Here is a 12,560-nt window from a genome sequence, read left to right on the forward strand (position 1 = left end):
ATATATTTTTGGTTGGTTGGTTGGTTGTTTGGAAATGTTAATTTTTTTGTGCTAATTGGCAACTGTGGCTGCTTTGCAGAACTTACTGGAAGGAACAGCAGAGGGAGGTTGAGAGAGTTGTGTCGGACCCCAGCCCTTCATATTGCAGGCGGACACTTGAACATAGTACTGTCTACCCTGTAACAAACAAGAAAAACATCTTAAAAATCAAGTGTTCCCCAGGACAAGATTTACTACACAATATCAACAAGCTGTACTACCAGTGGAGTTCTGTGGACATAACTCATAACTCACAGCAGACATGTTCACAAGTCTCGGATGCATAGTCCAAGTCTAGTATAAAGTTTAAAGTTGTGTCACAAATGACGTACTACACACTATGCACTGCATAGCGAATGAATTTAAGAAGCAGTTTGTCATCCAGCATCAAAGTCTAATAGCCCCTCGCCTTCCATTACATAAGGGAAGCTCATTGACTGCTTTAAGTGTCCCACATTCTACATACAGTAAGTGAAATTTCATTATGAAACGATTTACTATTTATACAATAACACTATTTACACTATAAAATGGCACAGAATAGTACAAATTAAGACAACAAAAAGTGATGTCTGGAGCGGATATATTTGTTTTTAATGACACTACATTCGATTAAACAGTCAAAATATGAGATTTTTACATTTTTTAAGTATTTTAAATATGAGGAAAGAAAAAAATGGTAAACTTGCTTAATCCGACAAAATTATTTGGCAAAAAAGGCTAACTACAGCTAAAGCTTTTATTTTAGCATTCAAAAAAGTGCATAGAAATACAAAAAGCTCTCAGGAAAAAGCATACACTGAATACAACATAATCAGTTATTTATATTTCTCTCTTTTTTTTTGCTCTTGCATAATTTCTTTGTATGACAGCCTAATCAAAAATTATGTCCGCACAATTTAGCATCTTTCATTGCTTTAATAAAACAACTGACTCCAAGCACAACTACAAAATCTTGAACACATTTTTAATAATAATCGAATAAAGGGTGAAGATGTCAATTTTCCTTGGCTGGATATCAGTTTTGGCCACTACAGTTTTTTGTTTTTTTTTATGATAATTGTTAAATGTATCTAAAATAAAGTAAATGAGGCTTACATAAAAATATATAAAGAATATTAAAAGATAATTTCTAATTTATCCTTAATACTTTTAAAACATGTATATAGTATATGAATAGTGTATTCATTATTTATTAAAACAACAAGGTGCTTTTCTATCTAAAAAAAATATTTAGGTAAGTTTTCTTTCTGTACAGTATACGAACAGAAAACATTCGTTACGTGCATGATAGACTAGACAACGTGATATTCTGAGCGATATTTTCTCCTTGAACGTGAATCAAAGTGTCTATCTCTGGTTCACAGGCTGCACAGTGATTTCAGCTTACCGTGGTGAGACCGGTAATTGTGAATTTCAGGGACTGCAGATTCTCAAGGATCAGCTCTCCGGCTAATAAAGAGAAGTCCTTCAGACAGCTCCATTCAACTGCAATGCACGTCATCACACATTATACAGAATTAAAAAGGAGAGAACATCAATAAATGAGTGGAATCTAAAGAAACCAAATAGGACAGACCGAAATAGGACCATAATGATGTTGCAGAAAAACTAAATATGACTTGATCACCTGTTTTATCATCTATTGAAAATTACTGCTTATAAAAATAATAAAAACATCACTTCTCAACCCCTTTTATACAGTTTATTAACAAGTAGATACTATAATGTGAGATGTTAAATGATGACTGTGAACAAACCCTGATGTGTTTTTAAAACACTGTAATAATTACTGTAACTAATTAATTTATTTTATTTTATTTAACTAATTATTTGGTCTGGGAAATGTGTAATTGTGGTGTGTTTTGTGTTGTTCTTATGGATAATAAAAAAACAACTGAGAAAAATCTATAAAACAAAAGACCTTTCTCAAGGTGTATGTGTATGTGTGTGTACTACAGACAAAAGCACATTAAGTCTGCACTGACCTTTGTATTTGGTCACCACAGCTGAGTTCATGCTGGCAGGTTCCTGAAAGCTAACAGTGAGAGATGTGCTGCCGGTCACACTCAGACGCACCGTCAACGGAGCCTCCGGTGGCCCTGAAAGTGCCAGGTCAAAGGTCACATAGCATCTTGCTAGCAAATAATAGACCAGTGGTCTCAGACTCAGCTCCTGGAGGGCTACTGTCCTGCAGAGTTTACCTCCAACCAGCTCCAACTCACCTGCCTGAAAGCTTTTAGTAATCCTGAAGACATTGATTAGCTGGATAGGGTGTGTTTAATTAGGGCTGGAGCAAAACTCTGCATGGCAGTGGCCCTCTAGGGGCTTAGTTTGAAACCAATGTAATAGACCCTTTGTACTGTACATTTGGAGGGGGAGGAGGGAGGAGGGGGGAGCATATACTGTTGATAATTAAATTTAAAAAAGTGTAAACTGCACTAACTTTGTTTGAACATCTCAACCATCCCGGTTAGCAACACCAGCTCAATCATGGCATGTTTTTGGTGCGGTACTCTCGGAAACTATCTGACAGTGACGTCTGTGTGAGCTAGGCTTCATACATCGCTACACTATTGATAACAGACAACAGACATTTTTTGCATGAAAAATTGTGTCGAAATGTATTATATTATTATATTATGTATTATATATATTTACTTAAGAAGCAAAATGGCATTAGATATTAAGCATTGTTTTCTGTAAAATTTGTCAAAATTTTAAGTGAGTTTTTGCCTACAATAAAGTAAGTTTATGCTTATCACAAGAAAAAATTATCTGCTAATTGGGTAAGAAAAACTTGTTTTCGAGAAAATTATTTTTTTACGTAATATCGTCATTTTGATTCTCGATTAAATTCATCTTAATCTATATTAGAATGTCTAGATATTTGTACTGGATAACAAGACAATCAAGTTCTTGGGTTGTATATATTGTATATATTCAGGGTTTACACAAATTTAATAAACCTACAGACATGAATCTATAGCTGTCATTTGGCTGACCACTGTCCTTTTTACTTCCATTTATATGTACTTGCGGGTTTTATGTGCCTCAATCTTCTTGTTAGCACCTTCATCTTGTACTTGTAACTCAAAGCACAGCACAGCTAATGTGCCCTTGTGTTTCCTGAAATCCTTTTCATAGATACCTGTGAGAGTTTCTCTGCAATCTATAAGAGCGTATGCGGCAAAACATCGCTGATTTATCACGGCTGCCTTCACTTGAGGTTGTTTACAAAGAGAAGCCAACGAAACTCGCCTGATATAACAAGTAATCAATATGACAGGAGGGGGAGAGGGACACTATTGTGTGTGTTTGCAGCTCAAGAGTCATTTCAGGACAATCAACCTGAGATTAATATCTGTGGACCAAATAATCATAGTGCCTTGCTTGCAGTCTTATCATTCTAATAAAGTGAACAGGTTGGGCCGATATGGGAATCGATGACCTTTCAGTTGAAATGCTGATAGAGTAGACAGGATTGTTTGAAAATAAAGGCCAGTTCAATGAGTATTTCATTGTAGCATAGCATATGAATGACCTTTTTTTGAAATGTTAGGCACCGGAAGAAACTTACGTGCATGCTCGAATCCTGTGCGCATGCGCTTGTAGAGTTTGCATCTCCACTCCCAAGCTTTGAGCTGTTTTTCCTTGTCAGACGTTTCCAGGCTGAGACTCTCTCTCATCACCTGGGTGGACAGTTCGCTGGCTCTCCTTTGGGCTTCCTGCACCAGCGCTGAGAGATGGGCATCTCTGCTTTCCAAACTGACAACTGAAACACAACAGAGAGGTCTGTTAATGAGACTTTTCATGTATTCTGATCAGTGTGATTTTTTTTTTTAGCTAGAGGTTGACCCTTGCATTTCAGTTTAAAGGTGAGGTGTAAAGTCACACTTGTCTTATTTCAAACTGGTTTCGTGTAGAAAATATATAGGCTCTAGGTTATGAAATGAAAATGAATGACACATTCAAGTAGGAGCACAACACTGGTCGCCCCACTTTTACAGCACCCTTAGGTCTGTAAGAAATATTTCTGTTCATTTCCACTATCATAAGTAAAAATATTCTTAAAAAAAAAAAGAGTTGCCTTGAACCAAACCCAACAGTTCAGAGACGAATCACAACATTTAGAATTTTTTTGAAAAAAGGTACTAGATTATGTACTTAAATTCATTTATAAAGCCTTCATTCAATGAACATTTATTACTTTTATCAATGCTGAAAGCAGTTGTGCTCCTATGGAAACTATGATACATTTTTATCAGGATTCTTAGATGAAAAGAAAGTTCAAAGTAACAGCATTTCTTTGAAAGAGAAATATTTTGTTACATTTTTGAAGGGTAGTGTGTATCATCCTTCAACCACCTCTGAATTTAAGAAGCCCTTGAAGGGTTTATATTTTATTGGTGACTATTGCTAAGAATCAATTTGAGACTAAATCTATGGAGACATTGAATGGGATTTTTAATTCCGGAAATGTAATACTGCTCTCTATAACTGAAAAAAAACCCAAGATCAAGCACATATGACTACATCAGTTAATACTGTATGAAAAATATCTGTTACAAGTAATACAGTGCGCAACTGCCTACTTTTGCTGGCCTCAAGCACATTCATCTACAAAACTGTTATGATCTAAACTGCACTGTGAAAAAAGACAGCAGTAACAGACTGATCAAATGTATCTCAAACTTACATAAACCAAAAATAAAAGTCATGATTGAAATGACAGGAAGCCCATTACACTACCATTAAATCTCCAAGCTCACACTGCTTGTGTCAGCATGGCGGCAGATGAAGTCAGCCGTGTGGGGTGGAGGGGAGAGGTGTGGATGTATGTACTCGACGGTCGTCTGGAACACACAGGACTGTGTTTGGCCGTATAGATTTGTCATGGTAAAACGAATACTGCCTGACCAGTCCTCCTCGTAGGCCGTGAATACAGCTGCATTTTCTTTCAGAGCCTTAGTCATAGACCATGACAGCAAAATAAACAAATAAATACATGGCTGAAGAAACCCTCTTTCACTGGCCCAGCCCGAGCCTCTGGAGACGGGAGCTCTCCGGGGGAGATGATAAAGTGCGTGTTGTCAACTCGGAAAAAAAGGGGGCCTAACCTAGCCGCTCTTACACGGGGGTCCACGATGCAGTGGAAAAGGTAGCCATATTAGCAGTCTTGAGGTGCAATTTCCTGCGCTCTGAAGATTGACATCTGGCTACTATGTGTGGTTAATTGAACAGACTATAAATTAATGGGCGAGTCGGCCGATATTGCGCTGTCACACACAGTTGGCATTGTCGGGGCTCTGGGACGGCCCTAAATTTAGGCATTACGGGCCCCAGCCCTGCCCATAAACATGCTTTAGCTTAAGCCTTCGTTCGGACCTCCAAACTGTCAGGCGTCTGGCTGATTGATTTACTTGGCACTTCTGGCCCGACATAAATATAATGCCTAAAGCCCAGGAGGGGAAAATACGGCAATGTTTATTTTCTGTTTGTTTACAAGGATTGGATTGTGCCACGATGAAATGTTTTGAAATTTAACTGCAGCCTGGGTACAATAAATCACTTAGTATAATTGCCCCCCGTTACATGCATCATTGGAAAAGTTAAACTATTAAATGACAAACCTTGTTAAGAGTTTTCTGAGGGATGCCGTGTGCTGTCTACCCCACCACGGCCCCGCTCCGACTGCAGTACAGTGCTCCCTGTTTGGTCTCAGTGCAATCATGAAAAAGCCGAATGTTGTCTGAGTGCTCTGGACTGGAGGGACTTTTTTTTTCTCCGTGGTGTTCAAGGTAAGAAACACCTGTTCTACTGTTGCCAAAGACTCAGGGACTGAATATGCTATTGATTAATCCAAGGGCAATGGGTGCAGATATTGCATTAAAACATGATAACCACACTCAGCCTGTCCCAAAAACAGTTTGGTATGCTTAAAAAAATGCAAATTGCCTGAATGACGTCAATGATCATTTCATTCTACAGTATGTGACACTCCACAATGTTATTTCCAAAATATTACACAACGAACGTAATATTTTGACTCATTAGTGGTTACGACAGATGTCATTAGATGTTTAAAGCAGAATTATGAGTGCTTATGGCAGCTTTCATGGAAAAGTTCATTCTAGTATTTGTACCTAAAGGCGATTATTACTTGAGCCCCTAAAGCAAAGTGTCAAACACTCACACTGGCTCCGTCTGTTTATCGTCAGCTTCATTCTAAACAGCTTGTCCAATTACAGAGCATCTGCTTTTGGTTGCCACAGCTAAACAGAAGGGAGTGACGCAAAAAAAACCTTTTGATGGTGAAGTAACCACATAGAATGCACTTTTATTCCTTAGGGATGAAGATGTGATGATAAGCAAAGCACATATAAGTAACCCAAGTCAAAAGAAGTAGCAAAATGTCAATAGCAACCATAGTTTCAGCCAAAATACCACAATTACAGTTACTGCTACAACTGTAAAATCAATATGTGAAATAAATGTTTCGGTGAAATGGTGTTTAAAAAAAATAAAAATTTGTACAACAAACATTTTGTCACATAATAAACAAAAATATATGTAAGGAATAATTGATGACAGGCCGTTCAATTATTAGAAAATAATAATTCAACAAAGTCAATTATTCTGCTTATACTACGGTTATCATAACTCAAGGCATTGTTCAGATGTTGTATTTCAAAACATTTATCTGGTTTTTGTCCTTAAAACGCTTTTATGTGTGTGGGACTAATTTCTTACGTGTCTTATCCCACGCCTCCTTTGCTAATTCCAAAACGTCATTTTAGAGCTAGTAACAGGTGTGAGCCATTGATAGCAGACTAATGCAGAGAGAGAGAGAGAGGGAGCAAGAGAGAGAGAGAGAGATTAAGCATGTGTGAATTACCTGAGTTAGTGTGCGTCTCTCAACAGTGTTCGACAGTAGCATGATCTCTACTAATAGCGAAAATAAGTTGATCTATTTTACTGATTAAATGGTCAGAGCATTGCTGACAACACATTTCCGCACATAACAAATTATAATTTTGTGGGAAAAAACATGGAAATAATTTGTCGTTTTTATCCTATTGTTGACTATTTATTTGCTTGGTCAGTGTCTATAGTGGGTTTTGATTATTTTGCTGTTGTAGGCTTTAAGGACCTTTGAAATAACTGAAATAATTTGGCAAAGTGATATGGACATGTAATGCGGTCAAGACCTGCCTGAAAGTACTTTAGCTGTCCGTTTCCCTGAAAATAATTGTACTCCTTAGAACGTTCGTCAACCAATCAGATTCAAGCATTCAACAGCCCCGTAGTATAAAATGATATTAACTGAATTGTACATTATTAATGTTACGTAACGTGATATATGGAAACTGTCACAATGAGGAATAGTTCCAGGAGACAGACTTTAATCAAAAATTCCCAGGAAAACGCAGGAGAAAACCACACTACTACAAACGAGAAAGGACAGAGACTAAGGGCTTATAAGCTTGGACCAAAAGAAGTGAACTAATGTGTTGTAACTGGACAACAGGTGAATTGTAACAAACTAGAAACTAGGTCAGAGGACAAGACAAAAACAAAGCATACTCGTTACAGTACGCCCCCTCGTGAAAAGGCGCGTCCTTGCGCCATACAACACAGTCCAACTAAGGAGGGAGGACGGGGGCTCTGGAGGAGGGTGAAGAACTGAAGAAAAACAAAAAGAGGCCAGGATAAACAACTTAGTCCAAGGAGGAGTGGATGTTTTGAGGAGCCATGGGGAAGCCAGGAGCAGGATGAGCCAGATGATTAGCCAGGGACCAGCCAAGACGAGTCAAAGGCAGGAGGAGCCATGGTGGAGATGACTTGATGGAATGCATCCTGGGGACGACCGACGGAGATGCAGCCATTTATGGAGACCCAGGTTAAGACGATAAGCTGAAGAGCCCACACAAAACCGGTTGCACTGTAGGTGGGAACGCAGCGACGAGTGCCCGAGGTAGAACCGGTGAACCAGAGGACAGAGGCAGGGGGAAGGCGCAGCCAGACGGAGCAGAAGGTGCAGGCAGGGCGATGTCTGACCAAGGCATAGCCGGAGGGATGAGGGAGCCCGGTGCAGCCGCATGGCCGATGGTTTCTGGTGGAGCTGAGAGAGGGAGGGGCTGAGGTGGAGCTGATGCGTCGACAGGCCGCGGTGGGCACAGAGAAGGAGCCTGGGGATCCTCTAGGCCGGGTGGAGCTAGTAGCCTGAAGCACTAAAGCAGAAAGCAAGATGTTGAAGGAGATGCAGAGGGGCTGAAGGATACCAGCAGAGGTAGGACAGAGGAACTGGCTGTTTAAGGAGGTGGGAGAGGGAGGTTTGGCAGGCATTCAGAATAAACAGGGGGTGCTGGAGATACAGGGACATTAGGTTTTACCTCCCCATACCAGTACATTAAATCCTCCTCGAAATTGTCCATTAATACCTTCAAATAACCACCAGAGATTCTAACCATAGCATCCACTGCAGTGGGGTTGTGGGTGGGGCTTCCCTCCAAGCCATCAATCTCCACTAATACTCCCTCTGCTATGCACGATGTTGCCGGTTCACGCACCTGGTCAGACACTGTTTATGGTACGGGCTCCGAGGCGATGACCCTTCCGACCTCTCGACCGGGCTCGTACATCGTGGCAGGCCAATCCCCACAGTCTGCGGTGAGCACTAACGTCTCTGGTGGTGGATAGCTGGTCTCTGGCTGTTTGTTTGGAGTGGGGCTGGTAACGTTGTCATCCTCAGCGGGGCCAATGGTGTAGGCTGAACCGCAGTTCACCAACACCCCCTCGACGAACTTGGCAAATTATCCTTTTTTCATCAAAATGTGTGGTGAGGACAATACCTGTACTAAATTTGGCATTTTGGCATTTACCATGTCACATTTTTGTGAAGGACTAGATTAATTAACAGATTTACTCCAATCCAACTTGAAATTTAAAGAACCGTTTAATGCCTCCTTAATAAGGAAACACTTCAGACATAAGAAGCTATTTAGACACACCGAGGGAATTGACTGTTTAAGGCTTGTCATTGGTAAATATGCATACTCACAGTGAGGGCTCTCCTTCCCTCCAGCTTTGAGCAACAGCTTGGCTATGGGAACATTGTTGGTCATAATGGAGATGTCCAGAGGTGTCAGGCCTTCACTGTTAGGGGTGTTGAGGTCCAGTTCATCAGGTGTGTACTGAAACAGCAGGATCTGCACAGCATCCAGGTCCTGCTGTTCAACAGCCTCGAACAGAGCCTCACTGCTCTGAATGTTCTGTGAGGAGAAATTAATCATTTAATTCCACAAGGTCAAAAGTGATCCATTTCAAATACAGTAAATGCTGCTCTTTTTAACGTTATATTCGTCAAAGAATCCTGAAAAAATGTATCATGGTTTCAACAAAACATTAAGCAGCACAGCTGTTTTCAACATTATTAATAATACCGGTAATATGAAATGTTTCTTGAGCACCAAAATCAGCATATTGCTGCCAATCGATCATTTGACACTGAATTTGCTTTTACAAATAGATTTCTAATTCTCCCGTCTGTCTCTTAGTCAATTAAACAGACTTTAGGATGCTCGAACAAACATTTTTTTGCAATGCACTACATAGCCATGTTCATGGTTTTCAGGAAAATCAAGCTATGTTTCTGCATACTACTGTCAACTGGGATTGGAGAAAACACACAAAAAAACAAACAAACACAGATTTTCGCCTACAATCAGCACAGACAACATAAAACGAGGGCACAGATTGTCTGTGTTTAACTGCTCATGGGTTACAACCGTTCCATTACCAGCACATATCTGTTACCAGGCATCCACCAGAAGGTGGACACGGAAATTTCTAGTTCCTTAAAAAGAATGCATTAGAGGTCAAAAATTAATTGGGGATTGTTATTAGGCAAAAACAACACATTATAATAATAAGAGCTTCTCCTCTTCAGTTGTGACTTCGATCCATGTGTGAAAACATACAGAGGCAGCAAGGGTGAGGGATGTAATCGGGCACTTGAGTCAACAAGATGATTGCTAGATCTAGCTGTATATAATCAGTGACATTTGTGGAAGTTCTGAGAGCGCGGCACGGCGCTGACGGTCTCATGAGCACCCGAAATGTCATTCCAGCTCAAAACATGTCATGTGTAAGGTCAAGTGAATGTTAACATCAATTTATTCTACATTATATAAATGTAAATGTTGGCTAATGTTAGCTTTTTACTACAAGACTAATTTAAATTATTGATAATACGCAGTAGGGGTTCTTTAAGCGGAATGCTATTTGCAAAAAATAGCCAGAGATACGGTTTATAAAAAAATATTTTTTTTTGTCCAAAATACTCACAGATACTTTGCGGATACGGTCGGATCGGCCAAAAAAGTAGGCATCTTCGAAGGAGGAGTGGCTCCCTTTGAACTTCTCCGAGAGGTTGCGGTAGAGACGCTTGGCAGCGCTGGGAGAGGCGGGACCTGCCCCCTTCTTAGTCTGCGTCAGCTGCAGGTTCTGCATCTGTTGTGTCATAGTAATGGAGAAGTTCCTGTGGAGTCGAGAAGGGAAAGAGAACAGACAAAACACATTTAGGTGTGATGCCTGTTGCATCAGTGTTGTTAAGAGTCTGCACTCGAAATAAATTCTTAGCATGTGTTTCGGTATGTAGTTTATGACTAATATCTGAGTCAGGAGTGCCTCAGGGACAGATGGCCACTGGATAGTCATTAATGCTTCAGCTCAAGCTGAAGCTACCTGCAAAATAACTGCATACTGATGCACAGGTATTTTATTTTTAAAAGAAAAAGGCAAATATGTAACATCTAAATTAACCTTTCTAATATCTGCACGCATTCAAAAGTTTGGGGTCAGACTCAATACGTGTTTTAAAAAAAAGAAATTATTATTTTTCATTCAGAAAGGATGCATTAAATTGATTAAAAGTGGCAGACATTTATAATGTTACAAAATCATTTCAAATGCTGTTCTTTTGAACTTTCTATTAATCAAAGATTTCCAAAAAAAGGATCAGTTTCTACAACAATATTAATCAGCAAAACTGTTTTTAACATTGACAATAATAAGAAACGTTTTTTGAGCAGCAAATCAGCATATTAGAATGATTTCTGAAGGATCGTGTGAAACTGCTATATTAAAACAGATTATTTTAAATTGTAATAATATTTCACAACATGACCATTTTTACAGTAGTTTTTATTAAATAAATGCAGTTTTGGTGAGCATAAGAGACTTCACAGGCAAAAATTGCATTCCTTCAAAATAATTTTTACAAATAAAAATAATCTGACAGATTAATTTCAAGCCATTAATAGTCAACGTCAAAAGTGATATTGCTTAAACCGTAGCAAAAAATCTCCGTTATAAAAAATGATAGCCAGACTGTCTCTCACTCCACATCAACATAGTCTAGTTGTCAAGGATATCCTCAATGTTCTTATAGTACAATGAAATCCTGCAGGAAATCAATTAATTCTGAGCCAGGAATAACAGTAAACCCAGACAATGAATTTATAGTAGCTATTCAAAAAAAACACACCTTAAAAGAGCACAGCATAGGTAATAGTTGTTTTGATGCATCAAAAAAAGGACACAAATATTTGTGAAAGAATATTCTTTAGGCTGTTCTGAAGAATTTTTGATCTGAGTTAACTGCAGGTTATGTAATCACAGACGAGTAGCACCTTTATCACTCATCAGTCTCTCCATGACGTGCAAAAACAATTCATATAAATGCCTGAAAAGCATCTGGCACGAGTACACACTGTCTGAACATGCTAAGGGCGTGAGTGCACAAAAATTTTGTTGATATGTGAAAACAAATATGAGAACTCTGCCCTTTCAACACCTTCATTCTTCCAAAAAAGCAAACACCAAAATTGTCCTTAATTGACATTTTCCTTAAAAGCTGTGGAACCGTAGGGGATCTATGTGGTATTTCTCATCCCAGCGGTCTATAATCCTGTCAGACATGACATTAAGGCAGTGTCCTGTTTTTTCCCCCCCCTTGTGCACAGTTTTGAGCGTGCAAACACCCACTCATAGCACTAATAATAATACACTCTGCAGTGCTAGAGTGAAGCCTCTGACACCAGTGAGTAATTGAGCGAGCAAAGTGAGTGGTCGAATCGGAGCGGTGCTCTAAGGTTATGCCTTGAATCCAATTAAGCCATTAAAAAAAGGGAAAAGGCAGCTGCCACAATGACAGAGGAACACCTGTGGGAAACAGCAGGGGGGTGATGGATAATTTTAGCAACATTGGAGAGGGTAATCGTACTGTGAGTACACTTGGAGTGAGTGACTGCAGACGGACGAGAGTACAGCGAGAGCGGAGGAGATGCTGAACTCACCTGTCCAGACTCTGGGAGCTCCCCGGAGAGCCTGAGAGGAGAAAGAGGGGTCTGAAATCCTTAATCAACGCAGCATCGCTCTGCCTCTGGTTGAGTCTCTGAGCCAGCCGGGAGATCCTACTCTCAGATCTGATGAGAGAAAGTCCAGTAAGATGTGGG

General features: G+C 39.6%; 1 protein-coding gene across 3 annotated transcripts in view; it reads right to left on the minus strand.

The window, feature by feature from the left end:
- The window catches only part of ankfn1a (ankyrin repeat and fibronectin type III domain containing 1a), a 78,405-nt gene that overhangs the window by 23,662 nt on the left and 42,183 nt on the right, over window positions 1-12,560 (minus strand). For 2 of the 3 annotated variants that reach the window (XM_079595489.1, XM_079595490.1), the window contains exons 8-14: window positions 12,402-12,530; window positions 10,390-10,582; window positions 9,104-9,314; window positions 3,620-3,814; window positions 2,028-2,141; window positions 1,430-1,527; window positions 87-177 (exon numbers count right to left, since the gene is read on the minus strand). In XM_079595489.1, the coding sequence (XP_079451615.1) occupies window positions 87-177; window positions 1,430-1,527; window positions 2,028-2,141; window positions 3,620-3,814; window positions 9,104-9,314; window positions 10,390-10,582; window positions 12,402-12,530 (1,031 nt within the window). The remainder of the gene's footprint in view (window positions 1-86; window positions 178-1,429; window positions 1,528-2,027; window positions 2,142-3,619; window positions 3,815-9,103; window positions 9,315-10,389; window positions 10,583-12,401; window positions 12,531-12,560) is intronic. The other variant, XM_079595491.1, reaches the window with a different exon arrangement.

This window comes from Phoxinus phoxinus (genome assembly GCF_949152265.1).
Source record: "Phoxinus phoxinus genome assembly, chromosome: 21".
Taxonomy (NCBI): Eukaryota; Metazoa; Chordata; class Actinopteri; order Cypriniformes; family Leuciscidae; genus Phoxinus; species Phoxinus phoxinus.